Below are 23820 nucleotides of genomic sequence, written 5' to 3'. Positions count from 1 at the left end.
CACCCTATACAGCAGCACTGGACATATGGCAGCAGAGGACACAACCACTGTGACTGGACTGATGCAGTACAATACACCACCACTGAACTGATGCAGCACAACACAGCACCCTATACAGCAGCACTGGACATATGGCAGCAGAGGACACAACCACTGTGACTGGACAGATGCAGCACAAGACACGATACTGAGGACACTGAGGATGGAGACACGTCCTCTCTCTACACTCTCCAATGCCGGAGTGAAAATGACGTACAAACCCCGCGAGAGTCCGACAGCGGGATGATGATGTTTTGCCTCATTCTGGTTTCCGAGTCAGGCGGCAAAACCCGAGCCTGACTCGGATCCAGGCTCGGAGCGTGAAGTCCGGTAGGGTTCGGTTCTCTGAGAACCGAACCCGCTCATCTCTAATTATAAGCTGTACACATGATTGGCTAGAAGCAGTGAGTTCACCAAGCACACTCACTTTATTATTTGCCAAAATAATTATTGTATCGCAATCAACTACAATTTACAGTTGAAATATATGCCTCTACTGTAAATATAGCACAACTGCTGAATTCATTTTTATATTTATGAACTTTTCAATAGTCCTTTCTGCTGTGACTACTCCTGCTGCTCTACTAAAGTTACTTTTTTCTATATATTTCAATTTACTGTACTTCATAATTTCTCTTTCAAGTGTGTTTCCATTAAGTGTCTTTTTCTTTGCTTCACTTTAGAAATAGTTATAAATTAAGTTTGAAGTACTAACAATCGGCTTTTACTGGATCTATTTAGACAGGATTTATATTATAGTCTAACTTGCACATTTAAGATCTTTTCCATCCATTCCATATAGTTGGTAAGAAAGATAGGCTAGTGAAAGCCCTCACTGATAGCGATGATGGCTACTTCAGAAAGAGCATGCTATTCAGCCTGGTTGGGTAGCCGTCCTTCAGCATACTGACACCGGGATCCTGGCCGTATAATGCCGGCGGGGGGAGAGCAACAAAGTCCCTTGCGTGCTCCGTGGCTCTCTGCCCTCACCACAGGTTCTATTCCCATTCTATGGGTGTCGTGGGAATAGTCCCTGTGGGTCAGCATTGAGTCTGGCGGCATTCAGAGTGTTTGGGATTCTGGCGTCGGCGGTGATAACATAACCGCATCCCATTCAGCCGACTTACATGCAACTTTGAATCGGGTCTATGATGTTTATTTGTTATACTTCCCTTTTATATGTCAATCACACCACAATATAGTAATAATTGTTTTAGATAATATTCATTTTTAAAACATTAGTTTTCTCTTACTAAGGTGCGATGCAGCAGATTGCCATGTTATATTTATATATTATAGCAAAGGTGGTGTATACTTTTAAACTATTAAAATATATATATTGATTATGATTTTCACTATTTCACAGCGTTGTAAACAGGAAAATCTATTTATTTGGAGGTCGCTCTGATAAAGGCACAGGTGAATGTCTCCAAGGAATGTACTCGTTTGACCTAGGTGAGAAATAATGAATGTTAGATATTGCGTGGTAAATATATTTGCACAGTTTTTGTCTGCAACCAAGAACCATCAGTGCTGTCATCAGAAATTGTCCAGCATATCCGATAATTTGTGCTTGGATATCAGCAGTATTCCCCTGTGATACCTCTATCATATCGCAATGCCAAGTCGCACCCGGGAATTGGAAACGAGTCCTTCCCGGATGCGACCCGGCATTGGTCCCTTACACAGTGGCTTCCCAACTCGACAATATGCCGGATCAGGTTGCCATCGGGGACGGGGGAATGCGGTGACATCGGGGGCGGAGGCGGTGCTGGGAGATGAGATCATCTCCACACCGCCTCTGCCTATACTGTGAACCGGTCCTGGGTTCACACTGCACCTTACACGGGAATAACCCGGGAATAACCCTTCTCTATTCTCAGGCAACCCAGGAATTTGACAGTGACCCCTTTCACATCGCACAGCGACCCGCGTTGACATCACAATATACCGGGTCATTTGTGCACTGTGAAAGGGGTATTAGTCAAATGAAAATACAGAGGTGTGACACAAGAACTTGTCAACAGGGAAACACACACAGCCACTGCCCAGTGTATGGTGACCACCCACTGTGACACGGAATGGGTGTAGCCTAATAGGGGCCAGGAGCGACAGCTTGTGAGTGCATGGGGACACATGGGGATATGCCACTCCAGGAACACAGTGAGTGGATGCTGGCAGCAGACAGTGGAGGAGAGTTTTATATATATATATATATATATATACATACAGTATATAAAATCTTTCAGCAGCAGCCGGCACTCTCATTTAAATAACAGCCTGCTCCGGTGCACGTTTGTATTCTGTTTCTGTCCTGACGATGGGACGTACGGACCCAAAACATTGACTATTGGATAAACAATTATTTTTCATGATTTGTTGTCTCCAAGTGCCGAGTTCTTCTGGAGGATTTTATATATATATATATATATATATATATATATTAGCTGAGCCAAGCATTCAGTAGTTTCCTGAGTGCACCTATAGACCAGAGGTGAACTCAGGAAACTACTGAATACTTGGCTCAGCTAGTACAGTAAACAGTATATATGTAAAAAAGAAAAAGAAAAGAAGGGTTGCATAAAGTAACACAGAGTCTCACTCTTTGATGAACTGTCTCAGGCTAGGCTGAATGTGTCCTTTGCTCCGGCGACGGCTCCAAGTCATCCGAGATGAACACTGCCTGGGCTGGGCCTGTGGCATTAACATGGTAGCAGTGGCAGGGCACACAGTGGATTTAAAGAGTGGACGCCAATTTTGGAAAGCAACAATCATTCACACAGCAAAACCAACCTGGTTTTGTTGTGTAAATTATTGGCACTTTAAAAATACAGGCAGACTCGCACAAAGTCCCACACAGCCTGCAACTCACAGGCTATTGAATATCACCCCTGTATAGTGTAACCAAATTCATATAAGATATGTTATCCTTACATGAGGAACTACTCTAGACAAATTTTCATACAGGGCAGATATATGGCATATGACACCCAAATAATAATTACACCCAAAAGATAATTACTACGGTCTTAATTTGGGACTAAAGGTATAGGGCCTAATTCAGACCTGACTGCAGCAACAAAATTGTATCTTGTGCGCAAAACCACGGGACTAATTCAGACCTGATCGTTGCTGTGCGTTTTCGCACAGTGGGTGATCAGATCAAAACTGTGCATGTGTATGCTCCGCAATGCGCAGGCCCGATGGACACCTGCAAAGTGGACCGCCGGTCAGCGACGGGTTTGTGTGAAGGATCCATTCGCACAGGTGTTCGCAAGGAGATTGACAGGAAGAGGGCGTTTGTGGGTGGCAACTGACCATTTTCAGGGAGTGTCTGGAAAAACGCAGGCGTGTCCAAGCGTTTGCAGGGCGGGTGTCTGATGTCAAATCCGGTCACGAACAGGCTGATGTGATCGCAGCGACTGAGTAAGTACTGGGCTGTGCAGAGACTGCACAAAATCAGTGTGTGCAGCTCTGCTACACATGTGTTCGCACACTTGCACAGCAAAAATACACTCACCCTGTGGGTGGCGACTATCTGATCACAGGACAGCAAAAATCAATGCCTAGCGATCAGATCTGAATTACACCCTATGTGCAGTGTAAAAATAAACAAAATAACCCATCCAAATCTAAATTTCTCTCCACATTTTATATCTGCCCCCCCCCCCCCCCCCCGCACTGCACATGGTTTTGCCCATTAGAGAATAATTTTGCTGCCGCGGTCAGGTCTGAATTAGGCCCATAGTTACTTTCTCCTTGGGATGTAGTCACAATGGAGATGGATGCCAGTCTAGAACATGTACAACAATAACTGTAACCATAACATTATATTCCTACACACGTTACCTACCTGTATGCAGTATACTTCATACAATTGTGTCTTGGGCATAGAGATTACTGTTTGCAACATAATTTACAAATTTTAAAATAACATCTATATTTCAGGTACGTTAACATGGGAGAAATTAAAAATGAATGGAGCAGCTCCTCAGACACTGAGTCACAGTATTGCAACTGTCGGGGAAAATGTGTTTGTTTTCGGTGGTATTTGCCATGGAACAGTCGTAGATGATCTGCACATGTTCAATACAGGTAAATCTCTTTACACCTCACCTGTTTGGGGGGTTATTCAGGTTTGTTAGCAAACCAAAAAAAGTTAGCAATTGGGCAAAACCATGTTGCACTGCAGGTGGGGCAGATGTAACATTTGCAGAGAGAGTTAGATTTGGGTGGGTTATATTGTTTCTGTGCAGGGTAAATACTGGCTGCTTTATTTTTACACTGCAATTTAGATTTCAGTTTAAACACACCCCACCCAAATCTAACTCTACAGACTAACCCCAACCCTTCCCCCCTCCTGCAGTCTAAATCTGACCCATCCCCGGTATATGTTCGGGATTCTGGCTGTCGAGATTCCAGTATCGGCATTCTGACAGGTGTTGGGAATCCGGCTTTGGTCTTCTGACCACTGGCATCCTGTACGTTGGGATGCCAACTACATCCCGCTGCAGGGTAAACACTGCAGCTAATTTATGCTGCCCCTAAATGGTAGTCATGGAGTTTAGCACAGACTGGACAAATAAATGTTTTTTTCCATTATTTTTCGATGGCTTTACCCAGTATTGGGTCAAGTTATAGCTGTTTTAGTAAAAAGCCAATTGTCTAGGGCCACTCCAGGACAACAATAGGAGTGTAATCTGGATTGGACCAATGTCATGTCAACCCTCAAGCATCTTAGTAAGTTACTGAAACTGGATACACACCTAAAGATATATATGTCCAATCTGCCTGGTGTGAACAAACATATGGTAATGATTAGGAGCAAATAACAATCCACCATTTGCTCCCAAACACTGGAAAACAGACAGCGGTCGTTCAGACAAAATATTTAAATCTGTTTGATTTAAAGAATTTAGCCTAACAATCGTTTTTGTCCAGCAAATGGTTGATTGTCCCATTAACAGATTTTTGTTCCCACCTGACAGATAAAAGTGTGCACCCAGTTTAAGAAACATAGAAAGTAGACAAGATCCACTAGGCCCATCTAATCTGCCTTAAACACACACTAGGGTTAATATTTGCTAGGAGCCAATTAACATACCAGTACATTTTTGAATTGTGGGAGGATATCAATGCAAGCATGAGGAGAATATACAAACATCACACAGTTAGGGCCATGGTGGGAATCAAACTCATGACCTCAGTGCTGTGAGGTAGTAATGCTAACTATTACACCGTCCTTATTGCACTTGCTTCAAAGAAGAGTCTCCTCTGTCAATAGAAAAATAAAATAAAACTGTTAGCTACAAATAAATAATAGCCTCAAAATTTTGACACCCCTATTGCCCTAATATCAGACCAAGTAGATTTAGCCTCATATTCCATTGTTAATCCAACCATAGTCATAATCCTAGTTGAAGGTCTAATCCAACACTAAACATAAACCCAGCTCAACATCTAGACTGTAATTCATAAAGCTAGCTCACAGACTAATACTGATCTAATCATAAATCTATCTCAAACTGCAGGTTACCATAGACCTATCTTGATATCTAATCCAAGCACACAGATAAACCTATAATCGTCCCGATAGCCAGCACTGCCATTACATGCACAAAAGACTCGTGCCCTGTTTAGTCATTAGTTTGCAACACAAACTGTTTTTGAAAGTCTTGTGCCTGCAACACAGGTTCTGTACATAAAGCTTGCTTTAGTTCTCGCCAGGTTGCTTCTGCCAGTTGAGATCTGATTGTTTTATCAGGTGAGTTTTTCTTCAAACACTCAGTCAGTGGGACTGCTCTGGTTGCAAAGTCAGGTATAAACTGGCAGTAATAACCCACTAGACCTTGAAACATTCTGAGCTGAGAATTTCATTCTGTCTTAGGCCAATTTTTAACTGCCTCTACTTTATTGGGTTGGGGCTTAATCTGTCCCCTTCCCACAACATACCTCAAATACTTTGCTTCTACCATTCCTATGGCAAATTTTTTTTGGTTAGCTGTAAACCCGTGCTCCCGTAGAGTCTGCAAATCTGCTTCAAAGAGTCTTCCAGTCTGTGCTAAAGATTAAAGTGTCACCAAGGTAAGCCACTGCATACTCCTGATGATGTCGAAGCAACTTGTTCATGGCCCCGTGGAAGGTGACAGGGGCTCCATGTAAACCAAAGGGTAGTACTTTATTTTGGAACTGTCCTTCCAGGGTAGAGAAGGCTGTTTTTGTTTTTGCAGCCTCTGTTAAGGGTATCTGCCAGTGTCCTTTTGTTAAGTCAATAGTGGTTAGGTACTGACTTTTTTTGCTACGTTTTCTACCAATTCGTCAACCTGAGGCATAGGGTAGGCATCAAACTGTGAGATTTTGTTCAGTTTCCTAAAATCATTGCAAAACCTTATGGCCCCCAAAGGCTTGGATGCCAGCACAATCAGGTTGCTCCACTCACTGTTTGACTCCTTTATAACCCCGAGGTGCAGCATCTCTTCTGTTTCTCATTTTACCACAGCCTGTTTAGCCTCGGGTATACTGTAAGGCATCTATTTTATCACCACCCCATGTGGTGTAATAATATCATGTTGTATGATCCAAGTTTTAACAGGGATTGCAGAAAAGTTATCCTGGTTTTGTGTTACCAGGTCTATAGCTTCCTGCTATTGCCTGGAACTCAGTGAGGCTTCAATGGGTAACTAACAACCTTGAGTTTTTACATCCAACAGAGGGTTGGGGGCTACTTTCCTCCTAAGGTTTGTTCTTCTTTCCTTCTACCCTCTTGGCGCATTTGGTATTTAACAGGTCCCACTGCCTCTATGACCTCATATGGACCCTGTCAATGGGCAAACAACTTACTTTCAGGGGTTTCAGAGTTGTTTCCCACAAACAGGCTAACAACAGGTCGAGCTGCTTTACCGGTGCTACAGTCCATCGGCTCACTTCGGTTTGGACAGTTCCAGCATACATGATCAATCAAAACATACCATCGGTAGTGGTTTATCATTGTTGAGAGACGGGACCTTGGTCCTAGGTTTTGGAAACTTGCTTAGATTTACTCACCTTTCCAATGGTCACGCATCATTCCACCACCATGGCTAGTTCCTCAAATGTTTGTGGGTCAACCAGAAGCGCTCACTGTTGCACACCATGATCAAATACCCTTATAGCATGGTCTATAGCCACAACCTCTATTATACGCTGAGGGGTGTACTTATCTGGCTTTAGCCAGGCTCTACCTAGTCTGGCCAGTTCCGCCGGATGAAACCTGGAGGTTCAGAGGGGTTCAGATGCCAATCATGGAACTTCTGGGCTTTGCTGGCACCCGTCACCCCAATCCTGGCAAGGATAGCATTTTTCAGGTGAAGATAAGAGTCTGCCTCTGACAATGGTAAATCCACATAAAAGGCACAGAAGCTGAAGGTTAACTTCAACGTTTCAATAGCTGTGTATTGTCATCAGGATTTTATCAGAACCCCACCTCTGGAGCCGCCACTGGTTCTCTTACTAAATTGCAGTACAGTAGCTCATCAATTTATCACAGCAAAAATAATTGTCTTCTGCAGTATATAAATTATGACACTGTAGTTAAGTATCCTGGAATAAACTTGCTATCATTTATACTGCATTAAGGGTTCCCGGATATTTAATTTACAAGCCCCTGGCACTGACCTGACCCCAATGGGTGGTCTTCAGTATGCCGCCGGCCGGGATCCCGGCGACCAGCATACCGGCGCCGGGATCCCCACACATTCTTTTCCCTCTTGGGGGTCCACTACTCCCCTGGAAGGAGAATAACGCGCGCCACCCTGCCCGGAGACCGCAGCAAGCCCGCAAGGGGCTCATAAGCGCTCGCCCAGCTGTCAGTATGCCGGCGGTCGGGATCTTAGCACTGGTATGCTGTCCCCCAGGATCCCGGCCGCCGGCCACTCATACTACACCCGACCACAACTGCTGAGGTGTGAGTTTCGACTACACTACCCCACTGTGTGCTATTCCCGTAATATGTACCTCCACTGTTTGCACACCCTGCTAGTGTGACCTGCACAGTGCACACTAGCAGGGTGTGCTAGTTCCTCCTCGGCCAGGATGGTGCACTGTGCAGGTCACACTAGCAGGGTGTGCTGGTTCCTCCTCGCCCAGATGTACTCCATGTGGATCTTTCCATACAGGCAGGTCTGGCCCGAGGCCAAATTATTTGGTAAGCGAATAAATACTTTGGCGCCCACCTAAGCACTTTTGCAGCACGCGCCTGAAAAAATTAAGGAGGCGTGGTCTCATTGTAAAAGCCCAGTTGTAGTGCACCTTACACATTTGCCCACTATATAAGTGCCCCTTACACATTTGCACACTATATAAGTGCCCCATACACATTTGCTCACTATATAAGTGCCCCTTACACATTTGCACACTATATAAGTGCCCCTTACACATTTGCCAACTATATAAGTGCCCCTGACATACTTGCCCACTGTTGAAGTTCCCCTTACATATTTTTCCCACTTTAATACTTCCCCTTACATAGTAATCTAATCAAAGTACTGTATTACCTGATATGCCCCCTGTGCCCGGAGACTCGCAAAGCAGTCAGTGGTGTTGGCGGCTCCGCCATGCCCGGCACCACACTATAGTACTAGAAGAAGAATCTCAACATAAACTACCGCTCCTGGTAGCCGGACAACAAGGGCTTCTGGGAGCGGTAGTTTATTTTGCATGTTCAGTAATGTGAAGAATCTCAAAATAAACTACCGCTCCCAGCAGCCCTTGCTGTCTGGAAGCAAGGGATTCTGGGAGCAGTAGTTTATTTCTTTTTCTTCACATTACTGTAGTGTGGTGCAGTGACGGACATAGCGCGGCGGCACCAACATCACTGCCTGCTCTGTGATTATCCGGGCAGGCGCTACATATCAGGGCGTATCAGGAATGGCCAGTGTTACACTTTACGCTGGCGCAGCTGAGTGGGGCGCCCTCCTCTATGATGCGCCTTACTCAGCTGCTTAACCAGCTTATGCGTAAAACCGTCTCTGCATACAGGGTAGATCATACTACTACTACACAAGTGTCAGTTTTCCCATGTATGCACTGGGCCCTTGTATGGCTCACCTCCTACAGTGTAACCTTCGTAGTGCCTAACATGACTGTCTCATCTAGAACGCTTGTGGATGGGATGAAAAATACATTGACCTGGTGGTTACTCTGAGCGTTAAGATGTTACAACCACCCCATTTTGTGTCATCTCTTCTAGGGGTAGACTATTCCACCCTGGGTAATCCTACGCAGTGCACCCAAGATGGCTTCCTCACCTGGTACCTTGTGAGGGTGGAATACACAACCCTTGGAAGTTATTACACAAAATGCCTATACCAATCCTGCATTATGCTTATGTGTGCTCAAGGTTTTCTTTTATGTCTGTGTGGCTTGCCAATGGCTGTTTTACTTAAATCTTCTGTATTATGTGCATTGTTTTTGATGTCTGTAAAGCACCTTGAGTCCTGTTGGAGAAAGAAAGCTATATAAATAAAATTATTATTATTATTATTATTATTATTATTATTAGTAGTAGTAGTAGTAGTAGTAGTAGTAGTAGTAGTAGTAGTATTATTATTAGTATTATTATTAATAAAGTAATTCCCAACCTCAATGCGTGTGGTGGTTCTTCCTGGTTGTGTCTTGAGCTGAATAGAGGGAGGAGGTTTGACAGGCTCACCTAGCATAGAAACATAGAAACATAGAATTTGACGGCAGATAAGAACCACTTGGCCCATCTAGTCTGCCCCTTTTTTATTTTATCCTTTAGGCAATCTCAACCCTTTTTTAATCTTGATTATTTGTAAGGATATTCATATGCCTGTCCCAAGCATGTTTAAATTGCCCTACAGTCTTAGCCTCTACCACCTCTGATGGGAGGCTATTCCACTTATCCACTACCCTTTCTGTGAAGTAATTTTTCCTTAAATTTCCCCTGAACCTCCCCCCCCTCCAGTCTCAATGTATGCCCTCGAGTTCTAATACTTCTTTTCCTTTGAAGAATGTTTCCCTCCTGAACTTTGTTAAGACCCTTTATATATTTGAAAGTTTCTATCATGTCTCCCCTTTCCCTTCTCTCCTCCAAACTATACATGTTAAGATCTTTTAGCCTTTCCGGGTAAGTTTTGTGATGTAGGCCATGCACCATTTTAGTTGCCCTTCTTTGTACACTCTCTAATGTATTTATATCCTTCTGGAGATAGGGTCTCCAGAACTGGACACAGTATTCCAGATGGGGCCTTACCAATGACCTATACAGTGGCATTATCACTTCTTTTTTCCTGCTACTGATTCCTCTCCCTATGCAACCAAGCATCTGACTTGCCTTTCTCATTGCTTTGTTGCATTGCTTTCCTGCCTTCAAGTCACTTGAAATAGTGACTCCTAAATCTCTTTCCTCCTCAGTAGTTTCCATTATAGTACCCTTGATACTATACTTAGCCTTTGGGTTTTTGAGACCCAAGTGCATGATTTTGCATTTTTTAGCATTAAACTGTAGTTGCCACGTTCTTGACCATTTCTCAAGCCTACCTAGGTCATCAATCATTTGTTTGACCCCTCCCGGTGTGTCTACCCTGTTGCATATCTTTGTATCATCTGCAAAAAGGCATATCTTCCCTTCAATACCATCTGCAATGTCACCAACAAAGATATTAAAGAGAACTGGACCAAGTACAGATCCCTGGGGTACTCCACTGGTAACATTTCCCTCCATAGATTGCACTCCATTAACTACAACTGTCTGTTTCCTATCCTGCAACCAGGTTCTTATCCATTTCACTAATTTATAATCCACCCCCAGGCTTTCAAGTTTATTTAGCAGTCTGTGATGTGGGACAGTGTCAAATGCCTTACTAAAGTCTAGATATGCTACATCTACAGCTCCCCCTTGATCTATTATTTTCATCACAGAGTCAAAAAAGTCAATAAGATTTGTTTGGCATGATCTCCCACCAGTAAATCCATGCTGTTTTGGATCCTGTAAGTTGTTTGATTTAAGATATTCCACTACTCTTTCTTTTAATAGTTTTTCCATTACTTTCCCTACTACTGATGTAAGGCTTACTGGTCTGTAGTTACTTGCTTCTTCCTTGCTTCCACTTTTGTGCAGTGGAACTACATTTGCTCTTTTCCAGTCCTCTGGAATATCACCTGTATTTAGTGACTGGTTAAATAATTCTGTTAAAGGTGTAACCAGGACATCTTTTAGCTCTTTGAGTATCCTTGGGTGTATCCCATCTGGTCCCATTGATTTATCCACTTTTAGTTTTGAAAGTTCTGTTAGGACCTTCTCCTCTGTAAATGTATTTTCATCTACCTTATTTTTATGAATGTCCTTGCAATTTAACTGTGGCCCCATCCCTTCTTCTGTAGTAAATACTGAGCAAAAATAATTATTTAGGTGATCTGCTATTGCCTTGTCTCCCTCCACCAAATGCCCACTCTCTGTCTTAAGTCTTATTATTCCTCCATTTGATTTTCTCCTTTCACTTATATACTTAAAAAAAGTTTTGCCCCCTTTATCTACTGACTGGGCCATTTTCTCCTCAGCTTCTGCCTTTGCACGTCTGATCACTTTCTTAGCATCCTTCCGTCTGTCCAGATACTCCTCTTTGTCGTTATTATTTTGAGTCTGTTTGTATTTCCTAAAAGCCATCTTTTTTGCTTTCACACTAGTTGATACTACTTTTGTGAACCACACTGGCTTCCTTTTCCTGGTGCTTTTCCTAACCATTTTGATACAAAGGTCTGTTACACTTAGTAATGCACTTTTAATTTTTTTCCACCTCTCCTGCACCCCTTCCAAGTTTCTCCAGTCTGCCAATGAATCACTTAAACATCTCCCCATTTTAGCAAAGTCTGCATTTCTAAAATCCAACACCTTTGTTTGGCCTGAAGTTTCCTGAAGATATAATGGTTTTGCACAATATAACCAACTGGCCTAGGGCCAACAGATACTGTATGTCTAGCCACCTTTCTCTGTGCAGGAGGGATCTTAATGATGTAGGAAAATAATGGTGGCTAGCAGCAGTCATGGAAAGTGATGCTTGTTTATCGAAGTATTCCACCTTCTTCTGCTCTTTACAGATACAAAAAAATTAAAATATTTAGTGATAATGGCCTTTACATAAGATACCTAACCTGAGGTCTGTAGCCAGACAAAGGAAATTGCAGCCATTTATATAAAAAAGAATAATTAAAGGACTCATATTTCAAAAACAAATGAACTACTGTTCTTGCTGTGGTTCTTACTTTATCATGATTAGGTAATATGATCTTAATAGCGTGGATATTATTTATGCTCATAGCAAACTACGTTTTTCATATTATTGAAATAACGTTGATGGTTGGATTTCTATTCTAATTAAAGTAGTATTACAGTTTGATTCTTTGCTAACATGTGGCATATCTTTCATATCTTTATTTAGTGTCTGAAACATGGGTTCCAGTGAAAACATCTGGCTCCCTGCCTGATGCAAGGTAAAAATCTGCAATTATAGTTATTTCCATCATTAGTAAAGAATCAGTTATGTTTTACCATCAATGTAAATATTTGTCAGAACAGTATATGTGCTTTATTCAGGTTGGGCCATGCATTTGCTACTGTTGGACAACAAATATACATGTTTGGAGGCTGCTCGGCAGATGGAGTTTACTATAGAGATATGTATATGTTGGACACAGGTAAGACAATTTCACCCTGAAACTGAATATAGTAAAATATATACCCAAACTCAGTCATCAAGAACCAACAGTTCATTTTTTCCAGGTCACCCACAAGTGTATTCATTACTCACTAACACATTTTAAAAGATCAACAGCTGGAGCTAATTATTTCACTTGTTGTTCTCTGAGGATACCTGGAAAACATGAACTGTTGGGGGTCATTGAGGACCGAGTTTTGGAACCACTGGTTTACAGGGATATATATATATAAATAACATTATAAAGGCCCCTTTCCATGCAGTAGATTGAAAATGTGTGGCAATCCCCAGAAAATAACTTTCACTGTGTAATGTCTATAGGGCAGTGACACATGCTGGGGTGTTTTTATCACTTATCGTGGAGCTAATTTTATGTGATTCTATGACAATTGCATCATTTTGAACTTGCCTTCTACCCATAGATGCACAAATTGCGGCATATTGCTGCATAGGTGGGGCCTAATGATGTAGGGTGCCTGGCCCCACCCCCATCAATGACCTTCAGGCTTCCAAAGTGTAAGTGTAAAGCTGGGCACACACTAGAAGATATGTTACCCGATCCCGCGATGTGTGTGCCCGGCTTTTGTATGCGTATGTGTGCGGGTATGGGGCAGGATTCCTACCATGTAGAAAGAAGAGCAAGGGCTCTTATGTATGTACAAATAATTGAAAAGAAACAAAAATTGTTTCTAAGGGTGGATATATCATTTGGTCTACAGAGTAATATATTGTATGTATAATATATATATATATATATATATATATATATATTTAAAACCAGTCAAATGTGTGTATATATTAGAGATGAGCGGGTTCGGTTCCTCGGAATCCGAACCCCCCCGAACTTCAGCCTTTTTACACGGGTCCGAGGCAGACTCGGATCTTCCCGCCTTGCTCGGTTAACCCGAGCGCGCCCGAACGTCATCATCCCGCTGTCGGATTCTCGCGAGGCTCGGATTCTATCGCGAGACTCGGATTCTATATAAGGAACCGCGCGTCGCCGCCATTTTCACACGTGCATTGAGATTGATAGGGAGAGGACGTGGCTGGCGTCCTCTCTGTGTAGAATAGATTAGAGAGACACTTGATTTACTACTTGGGGAGCATTAGGAGTACTCAGTACAGTGCAGAGTTTTGCTGATAGTGACCAGTGACCACCAGTTTTATTTATAATCCGTTCTCTGCCTGAAAAAAAACGATACACAGTCACATACCATATCTGTGCTCAGCCTCAGTGTGCTGCATGATAATATCATCTATGTATATCTGACTGTGCTGAGTGCTCACTGCTCACACAGCTGAATTGTGGGGGAGACTGGGGAGCAGTTAATAGCAGGAGTACAGTGCACACTTTTGCTGCCAGTGTGACTGACCAGTGACCACCAGTATATTGTCTGCCTGAAAAAGTTAAACAAACACTCCTGTGGTGTTTTTTTTTTTTATTCTATAAACGCATTCTGCTGACAGTGTCCAGCAGGTCCGTCATTCATTATATTATATAAATATTTACCTGCAGTAGTGTTATATTTTTTTTGTTCATCTCTATCATCTTTATCATCTCTATATTAGCAGACGCAGTACGGTAGTCCACGGCTGTGGCTACCTCTGTGTCGTCAGTGCTCGTCCATAATTGTATACCTACCTGTGGTGGGTTTTTTTTTTCTATCTTCTTCATACTAGTAGTTTAGGAGTCTGCTGACAGTGTCCAGCAGGTCCGTCATTATATTATATATACCTGCAGTAGTGATATATATATATTTTTTATATCATTATCATCTCTATACTAGCAGATGCAGTACGGTAGTCCACGGCTGTAGCTACCTCTGTGTCGTCAGTGCTCGTCCATAATTGTATACCTACCTGTGGTGGTTTTTTTTTTTCTATCTTCTTCATACTAGTAGTTTAGGAGTCTGCTGACAGTGTCCAGCAGGTCCGTCATTATATTATATATACCTGCAGTAGTGATATATATATATTTTTTATATCATTATCATCTCTATACTAGCAGACGCAGTACGGTAGTCCACGGCTGTAGCTACCTCTGTGTCGTCAGTCACTCGTCATCCATAAGTATACTAGTATCCATCCATCTCCATTGTTTACCTGAGGTGCCTTTTAGTTGTGCCTATTAAAATATGGAGAACAAAAATGTTGAGGTTCCAAAAATAGGGAAAGATCAAGGGCCCTCATTCCGAGTTGTTCGCTCGGTATTTTTCATCGCATCGCAATGAAAATCCGCTTAGTACGCATGCGCAATGTTCGCACTGCGACTGCGCCAAGTAACTTTGCTATGTAGAAAGTAATTTTACTCACGGCTTTTTCATCGCTCCGGCGATCGTAATGTGATTGACAGGAAATGGGTGTTACTGGGCGGAAACACGGCGTTTCAGGGGCGTGTGGCTGAAAACGCTACCGTTTCCGGAAAAAACGCAGGAGTGGCCGGAGAAACGGTGGGAGTGCCTGGGCGAACGCTGGGTGTGTTTGTGACGTCAACCAGGAACGACAAGCACTGAACTGATCGCACAGGCAGAGTAAGTCTGAAGCTACTCTAAAACTGCTAAGTAGTTTGTGAGCGCAATATTGCGAATACATCGGTCGCAATTTTAAGATGCTAAGATACACTCCCAGTAGGCGGCGGCTTAGCGTGTGTAACTCTGCTAAATTCGCCTTGCGACCGATCAACTCGGAATGAGGGCCAAGATCCACTTCCACCTCGTGCTGAAGCTGCTGCCACTAGTCATGGCCGAGACGATGAAATTCCATCAACGTCGTCTGCCAAGGCCGATGCCCAATGTCATAGTACAGAGCATGTAAAATCCAAAACACAAAATATCAGTAAAAAAAGGACTCAAAAATCTAAAATAAAATCGTCGGAGGAGAAGCGTAAACTTGCCAATATGCCATTTACCACACGGAGTGGCAAGGAACGGCTGAGGCCCTGGCCTATGTTCATGGCTAGTGGTTCAGCTTCACATGAGGATGGAAGCACTCAGCCTCTCGCTAGAAAAATGAAAAGACTTAAGCTGGCAAAAGCACAGCAAAGAACTGTGCGTTCTTCGAAATCACAAATCCACAAGGAGAGTCCAATTGTGTCGGTTGCGATGCCTGACCTTCCCAACACTGGACGTGAAGAGCATGCGCCTTCCACCATTTGCACGCCCCCTGCAAGTGCTGGAAGGAGCACCCGCAGTCCAGTTCCTGATAGTCAGATTGAAGATGTCAGTGTTGAAGTACACCAGGATGAGGAGGATATGGGTGTTGCTGGCGCTGGGGAGGAAATTGACAAGGAGGATTCTGATGGTGAGGTGGTTTGTTTAAGTCAGGCACCCGGGGAGACACCTGTTGTCCGTGGGAGGAATATGGCCATTGACATGCCTGGTGAAAATACCAAAAAAATCAGCTCTTCGGTGTGGAAGTATTTCAACAGAAATGCGGACAACATTTGTCAAGCCGTGTGTTGCCTTTGTCAAGCTGTAATAAGTAGGGGTAAGGACGTTAACCACCTCGGAACATCCTCCCTTATACGTCACCTGCAGCGCATTCATCATTAGTCAGTGACAAGTTCAAAAACTTTGGGCGACAGCGGAAGCAGTCCACTGACCAGTAAATCCCTTGATTGAGGTACTGTAGTCCCTGGTACCAAATACCATCTAGGTTCCATTTCTCTAGGCAAGCGATATCGAAAATGTACACAGACGTCAGAAAAAGAGCCACCAGTGTCCTAAAAAATGCAGTTGTACCCAATGTCCACTTAACCACGGACATGTGGACAAGTGGAGCAGGGCAGACTCAGGACTATATGACTGTGACAGCCCACTGGGTAGATGTATTGACTCCCACCGCAAGAACAGCAGCGGCGGCACCAGTAGCAGCATCTCGCAAACGCCAACTCTTTCCTAGGCAGGCTACGCTTTGTATCACCGCTTTCCAGAATACGCGCACAGCTGAAAACCTCTTACGGCAACTGAGGAAGATCATCGCAGAATGGCTTACCCCAATTGGACTCTCCTGTGGATTTGTGGCATCGGACAACGCCAGCAATATTGTGTGTGCATTAAATATGGGCAAATTCCAGCACGTCCCATGTTTTGTACATACCTTGAATTTGGTGGTGCAGAATTATTTAAAAAACGACAGGGGCGTGCAAGAGATGCTGTCGGTGGCCAGAAGAATTGCGGGACACTTTCGGCATACAGGCACCACGTACAGAAGACTGGAGCAACAGCAAAAACGCCTGAACCTGCCCTGCCATCATCTGAAGCAAGAAGTGGTAACGAGGTGGAATTCAACCCTCTATATGCTTCAGAGGTTGGAGGAGCAGCAAAAGGCCATTCAAGCCTATACAACTGACCACGATATAGGAGGTGGAATGCACCTGTCTCAAGCGCAGTGGAGAATGATTTCAACGTTGTGCAAGGTTCTGCAACCTTTTGAACTTGCCACACGTGAAGTCAGTTCAGACACTGCCAGCCTGAGTCAGGTCATTCCCCTCATCAGGCTTTTGCAGAAGAAGCTGGAGACATTGAAGGAGGAGCTAACACTGAGCGATTCCGCTAGGCATGAGGGACTTGTGGATGGAGCCCTTAATTCGCTTAACAAGGATTCACGGGTGGTCAATCTGTTGAAATCAGAGCACTACATTTTGGCCACCGTGCTCGATCCTAGATTTAAAACCTACCTTGGATCTCTCTTTCCGGCAGACACAAGTCTGCAGGGGTTCAAAGAACTGCTGGTGAGAAAATTGTCAAGTCAAGCGGAACGCGACCTGTCAACATCTCCTCCTTCACATTCTCCCGCAACTGGGGGTGCGAGGAAAAGGCTCAGAATTCCGAGCCCACCCGCTGGCAGTGATGCAGGGCAGTCTGGAGCGACTGCTGATGCTGACATCTGGTCCGGACTGAAGGACCTGCCAACGATTACGGACATGTCGTCTACTGTCACTGCATATGATTCTCTCACCATTGAAAGAATGGTGGAGGACTATATGAGTGACCGCATCCAAGTAGGCACGTCAGACAGTCCGTACGTATACTGGCAGGAAAAAGAGGCAATTTGGAGGCCCTTGCACAAACTGGCTTTATTCTACCTAAGTTGCCCTCCCACAAGTGTGTACTCCGAAAGAGTGTTTAGTGCCGCCGCTCACCTTGTCAGCAATCGGCGTACGAGGTTACTTCCAGAAAATGTGGAGAAGATGATGTTCATTAAAATGAATTATAATCAATTCCTCCATGGAGACATTCACCAGCAGCAATTGCCTCCACAAAGTACACAGGGAGCTGTGATGGTGGATTCCAGTGGGGACGAATTGATAATCTGTGAGGAGGGGGATGTACACGGTGATGAATCGGAGGATGATGATGAGGTGGACATCTTGCCTCTGTAGAGCCAGTTTGTGCAAGGAGAGATTAATTGCTTCTTTTTTGGTGGGGGTCCAAACCAACCCGTAATTTCAGTCACAGTCGTGTGGCAGACCCTGTCACTGAAATGATGGGTTGGTTAAAGTGTGCATGTCCTGTTTATACAACATAAGGGTGGGTGGGAGGGCCCAAGGACAATTCCATCTGCACCTCTTTTTTCTTTCATTTTTATTTGCGTCATGTGCTGTTTGGGGAGTGTTTTTTGGAAGGGCCATCCTGCGTGACACTGCAGTGCCACTCCTAGATGGGCCAGGTGTTTGTGTCGGCCACTAGGGTCACTTATCTTAGTCACACAGCTACCTCATTGCGCCTCTTTTTTTTCTTCTTTGCGTCATGTGCTGTTTGGGGAGTATTTTTTGGAAGGGCCATCCGGCCTGACACTGCAGTGCCATCCTAGATGGGCCAGGTGTTTGTGTCGGCCACTAGGGTCGCTTAGCTTACTCACACAGCTACCTCATTGCGCCTCTTTTTTTCTTTGCGTCATGTGCTGTTTGGGGAGTGTTTTTTGGAAGGGCCATCCTGCGTGACACTGCAGTGCCACTCCTAGATGGGCCAGGTGTTTGTGTCGGCCACTAGGGTCACTTATCTTAGTCACACAGCTACCTCATTGCGCCTCTTTTTTTCTTCTTTGCGTCATGTGCTGTTTGGGGAGTATTTTTTGGAAGGGCCATCCGGCCTGACACTGCAGTGCCACTCCTAGATGGGCCAGGTGTTTGTGTCGGCCACTAGGGTCGCTTAGCTTACTCACACAGCTACCTCATTGCGCCTCTTTTTTTCTTTGCATCATGTGCTGTTTGGGGAGTGTTTTTTGGAAGGGCCATCCTGCGTGACACTGCAGTGCCACTCCTAGATGGGCCAGGTGTTTGTGTCGGCCACTTGGGTCGCTGAGCTTAGTCATCCAGCGACCTCGGTGCAAATTTTAGGACTAAAAATAATATTGTGAGGTGTGAGGTGTTCAGAATAGACTGAAAATGAGTGGAAATTATGGTTATTGAGGTTAATAATACTTTGGGATCAAAATGACCCCCAAATTCTATGATTTAAGCTGTTTTTTAGGGTTTTTTGAAAAAAACACCCGAATCCAAAACACACCCGAATCCGACAAAAAAAATTCGGTGAGGTTTTGCCAAAACGCGTTCGAACCCAAAACACGGCCACGGAACCGAACCCAAAACCAAAACCCAAAACCCGAAAAATTTCCGGTGCACATCTCTAGTATATATACTCATACTCTGTAGACCAAATTATATATCCACCTTTAGGACCAATATTTTTTCATCTAGATGTAAATGCATAAGAGCCTTTGCTCTTCATTTATAAAAATTCCTGCACAGCATGGCACTGTGTGGCACCTAGTTTTGTGGAGTTGTGTAAAAGAAAATGCTTTAACTATGTATAGAGAAACTGTACAAATAACATTAGGAGTGAAGAAAGTGCACATTTTGGAGTGAAAATAGCATACCCGGGTGTTCCTTGTTTTGTTGAATGACAAATATTTATTTTAACTACAAAATAGAACTTATATATAATAGAAATTGGGGGTATGATTTTGGGACACAAACAATTTGCATGCAGTACCAATGTTCATGTAGTTGAGCGATTATTTGCAACTGTGCTAGCGCAAACATTTCTGAAATCTCTTATGGCGCATGAGTTACAGAAAATGCTGTTGCTATCAGGTCAGATGGTATCAGAAAGGTTGGCAGAAAAATGATGGACCTTCCTGGGAGGTGACTGGTAGGTGTGTAGAAGTAGAAGTGTACTTGTAGGCATGTCAGTGAAAAGGGCAGCATTCGCAGATGCACAGCTACAGGCATATGAGAGAAACTGCACCGGACATAGGGGGTTATTCAGAGATGAAAGAATATGGCTGTATACGCATCCAGATCTGCATTAATTTCTACACATGCTGGGGGCCGCACAGCACAGGGCAAGGCCACACAGCATGTGTAAGGCTGCCTCCTGATGTGTCGCAATCTAATTGCAAACGCATCGGTTGACCCCTGGCAGCGTAGCCTGGCTGCGCTGTCAGGCGGTCAGCGGCCTTTTTTCCGGAGCGGCTGTGTGTGACGTCACGCAGCTGCTCCAAAAACGGTCCCAGCCAGTGCCCGTTCACCCCAACCCACCAATGCTGTGTCACCACCCCGAAAACGCCCGCCACTGTCAATCACATTGTGGCCGCATACATCAGGGAATCTGCATATATCGGCAAATTGCATTGCAAGCTGCATTAGCAACAGAGTCTGAATGACCCTCATAGTGCTGGTGCAAGTGTCAATGGTGCGAGTGATGGTGCGCTTATGATGGCAAAGAAAAAGAAAACACTGTCAGTTCTACAGCATGCAGAGACACTGAAAGTGGGCGCCTCAGTACTTGCACATACACACACACACTTGTTCACCATGGGAAGGCTTATACTAGCATTTGCAATCATATACTGGCAGCTGCCACTCCAGCAACAGACGCAAAAGCGAAAGCTGCTGTGCCCATCTCTGATGGCCTTGGGTCTCATCCTGTGCTGATAGAGGATTGCATTGTGGAGTTTGATGGGAAAACACATTTCTTTGTCCAAAGTAAAAACACCACATATACTGTAGTTAAGACAGTGCTGGTGTCCTCTTACACTGATGATTTATTTAAACCATACATGAGACACATAGTAAACTAAGCAGTACTTTATCTATATTCCATTCAATAAGTACATTTTATTGAGTACAAGTTGCTCTATAAAAAAAGAACAACTAGTATATATAGAAATGGTCACTGAAACATAACAAAATATAAAGGTGAGAGGGGACACTATGGAAGAAGAAGACCTTTCTTTATTTTCGTGCCTGAATTGCATCACCAGACTTTAGTGTGGTGCGTGCAATTTATGAAAGAACGGAAAGCTCATTATCTAAGGATGGCGTAATGTGAACATAAATGAGAAAACGATAGAGAAACTGAATGCTTCCCTGCTCTCTGCCCGGAACCTGGCACTTGCTCTGCCCCCTTGATATCCCAGCAGCCCCTGCAGCCTCCTGGGACCTCAGCTGCTGGCGCATGCGCAGAACGGGACCTGGCTGCCAACTCCTCTCTTCACAGAGGACTGCAGCTGAAGACTGCATCACCAGAACCCTGGATACCGGATTGCTTTGCTGTAAAGGTAAGTATACATGAATTGCTACTTAACAAAGCTATATATTGCATTGCATCAAACCTATGCGATATATAGTGAAAAGTAACAATTCAGAGGGACATAAAGTACCAGCTAAGCTCCTAACCGCCATGTTACAGGCTTTGTTTGAAAAATGACAGGAGCTAATTGGTTTGTACTTTATTGCTCTCCAAGGCTTAGTATATCTGCCTCTTTTAATTGTTTTCTTAAAATGGAAAGCAAATCTGTAATCGAATGATCCCTCACTGTAATATATATTTTGTTGGTTTTATTGTATCATTTAGTGAATATTTCCACAGATTAATTCATGGCAAAGGATTTGCGTATGTACTTAAGTTCATGGGTATATGATAGTAATGAACTTATGTACATATCTTTGCTTGTATCCTATTTAGCTACTTTATCATGGCAATGTTATGAGGTCAAAGGCGAGAACCCAGTTGGAAGACAATTTCATTCTTTCACAGCGCACCATGATAAGGTACAGTTGGGATTCATTTTAGACCAAATGTGGCTCTGGGAAGGTCATGAAGTATCTCATTGCAATTTCACACACCCCCATGTCAGGCATTCTGAGCAACCAGTCACTTATTTCCATATAACACATTGTCAGCTGGATTCAGTATGATTTACCGGCGGACGGGATGCCAGCTGTCAATATCCCGCCAGCGGCATCCCATCCGTCAGAATGCCGGCAGCGGGGTGAGCACAAAGACTCCCCTTGCGGGTTTGCTGTGCTCGTCACGCTGCGGGCTCGGTGGCTCGCTGTGCTCGCCACAGGACACCCACGAGTGGGAATAGTCCTGTAACGCCGGGATGCCAGCTGTCATTATTGTCAGCTGTCGGGATTCCGGCATCAGTATCCTGCCCGCTGGGATCCCGACAGCTGGCAAATTAAACGCATTACTGTGAACTGCAGTAAATAGACTGCATTCTACAAACCATTGAATGCACAGATTGTACTGCAGAACAGTCTTCCAAGTTTCCCGTTACCGACCTTGCCTAATCTTACTGAACCAGATCTGCATAGAAGCTTTATTTTAATAAACCACAGGATAGACTCAAGAGTGTCTATAATCTAGGTACTCCAAGATGTAATGGCAAATGTATCTTAGCCATAGTTGGTGCCTATAAAGCCATATCTACTGCATCATATATATAAATCTAAACTGTATTTTGTGCCTTATAAAATATGTTGAACCATGGCAGAGCCATGACTAGACAGTTTGGCACCCTGGTCGAGATAGAACACTGCCACCCCCTCAATTGATCTACTTTGGTGGGCTGATAGTTGTCACAGCTGGTGGCGTGGTACCTGTATATATATAGTACCATCATATAGCACCTATAAGTGACACACCAACACCTTTTCTAAATCTTACATAGAAAAAACACCAAAGAAAATTGTGTAACATTTTAATTTGTAATGTGAAATTGTCCTACCTCTCTTTGGCCCCTCTGCAATTCATTGCTGCTTGAGTCAGTTGTATTACTGTGTTTTCTCAGCTTGAGTATGTTGTTGTAGTCTAACACTGGCCTGAGGCACAGAAGGTATACCAGTTAGAGGGGTGAATCGCACAAGCAAAAACATTATAAATATACTTACATACTGTATATATTTAAATAGATAACTTTTATACTAAACTTACTATTGCAATCATAATTTAAATTCTATTTAGATTATACTTTCCATCTCACTTTTTTTTTTGTCATGATTTCCATTATTCCATCTGTTTGCATGTGCCCCATATGTATGTATGTATGTATGTATGTTCTGTCTTGTTCTCACCCAACCATATCTGTATGTGTTACACTAAGTTGCTCCTGCTGATAAGTTCTGTATTATGCTATCCCCCATTTATGTTATGTATTATGCAGTCCGCTATGTACTCACTCCCTGCATGTCTATTATTGTGCTCCATCACCTCTGTATGTCCAGTATTGTGCTTTACCCCTTTCCTTATCTGCATATCCAACATGCACCCCTCACCATAGTATGTAACATGTCTCTCTTACCTCTATAGTATAGCGTGTAATGTGCCTACCAACTCCCCACAGTATAGGAAGTGATGTGCCTCCCCCTCCCTATAGTACACAATGTAATGAATGACTCCCTGTCCCCATAGTATATAATGTAATGAGCCTCCATAGTCATTGTACAGTATAGAATGTAAAGAGCCTCCACCCCCACCTCCAAAGCCGTCCCTAGGCTTAAGCAATCTAGACAAATGCCTAGGGGCAGTCATTCCAAGCCTATGGCCAGTTCAGAGGCAGCTGGACACAGTGCAGGCAGTGGAGGGACAGGCGGACGGCATGGCAGCTCTGCATTTGCTGCCCCGCTGCGATCGGAGCTCTCAGCTGAGCTCCGATTGTGTGGCAGCATATACAGTTGAGTCAACAGCAGCAGGAGCACCGGAGAAGGAACAGTGCCATAGGGAGCCAGGCAGTAAAAACAAAAGAGGAGACAATTATGGCAGACGCTAGAGGACTT

The 23820-nt window shown here is 43.8% G+C and overlaps 1 protein-coding gene across 3 annotated transcripts in view; it reads left to right on the top strand.

The window, feature by feature from the left end:
- LOC134905261 (uncharacterized) overlaps positions 1-23820 on the top strand; it is a 177618-nt gene that overhangs the window by 49562 nt on the left and 104236 nt on the right. For all 3 annotated transcript variants that reach the window (XM_063914637.1, XM_063914620.1, XM_063914628.1), the window contains 5 exons: positions 1406-1494; positions 3988-4134; positions 12477-12528; positions 12632-12732; positions 21725-21810. In XM_063914637.1, coding sequence (XP_063770707.1) covers positions 1406-1494; positions 3988-4134; positions 12477-12528; positions 12632-12732; positions 21725-21810 — 475 coding nt within the window. The remainder of the gene's footprint in view (positions 1-1405; positions 1495-3987; positions 4135-12476; positions 12529-12631; positions 12733-21724; positions 21811-23820) is intronic.

The sequence above is a fragment of the Pseudophryne corroboree genome, chromosome 1, assembly GCF_028390025.1.
Source record: "Pseudophryne corroboree isolate aPseCor3 chromosome 1, aPseCor3.hap2, whole genome shotgun sequence".
Taxonomy (NCBI): Eukaryota; Metazoa; Chordata; class Amphibia; order Anura; family Myobatrachidae; genus Pseudophryne; species Pseudophryne corroboree.
Note: the sequence above shows the minus strand (reverse complement) of the source record. Positions and strands in the feature narration are given on the sequence as shown.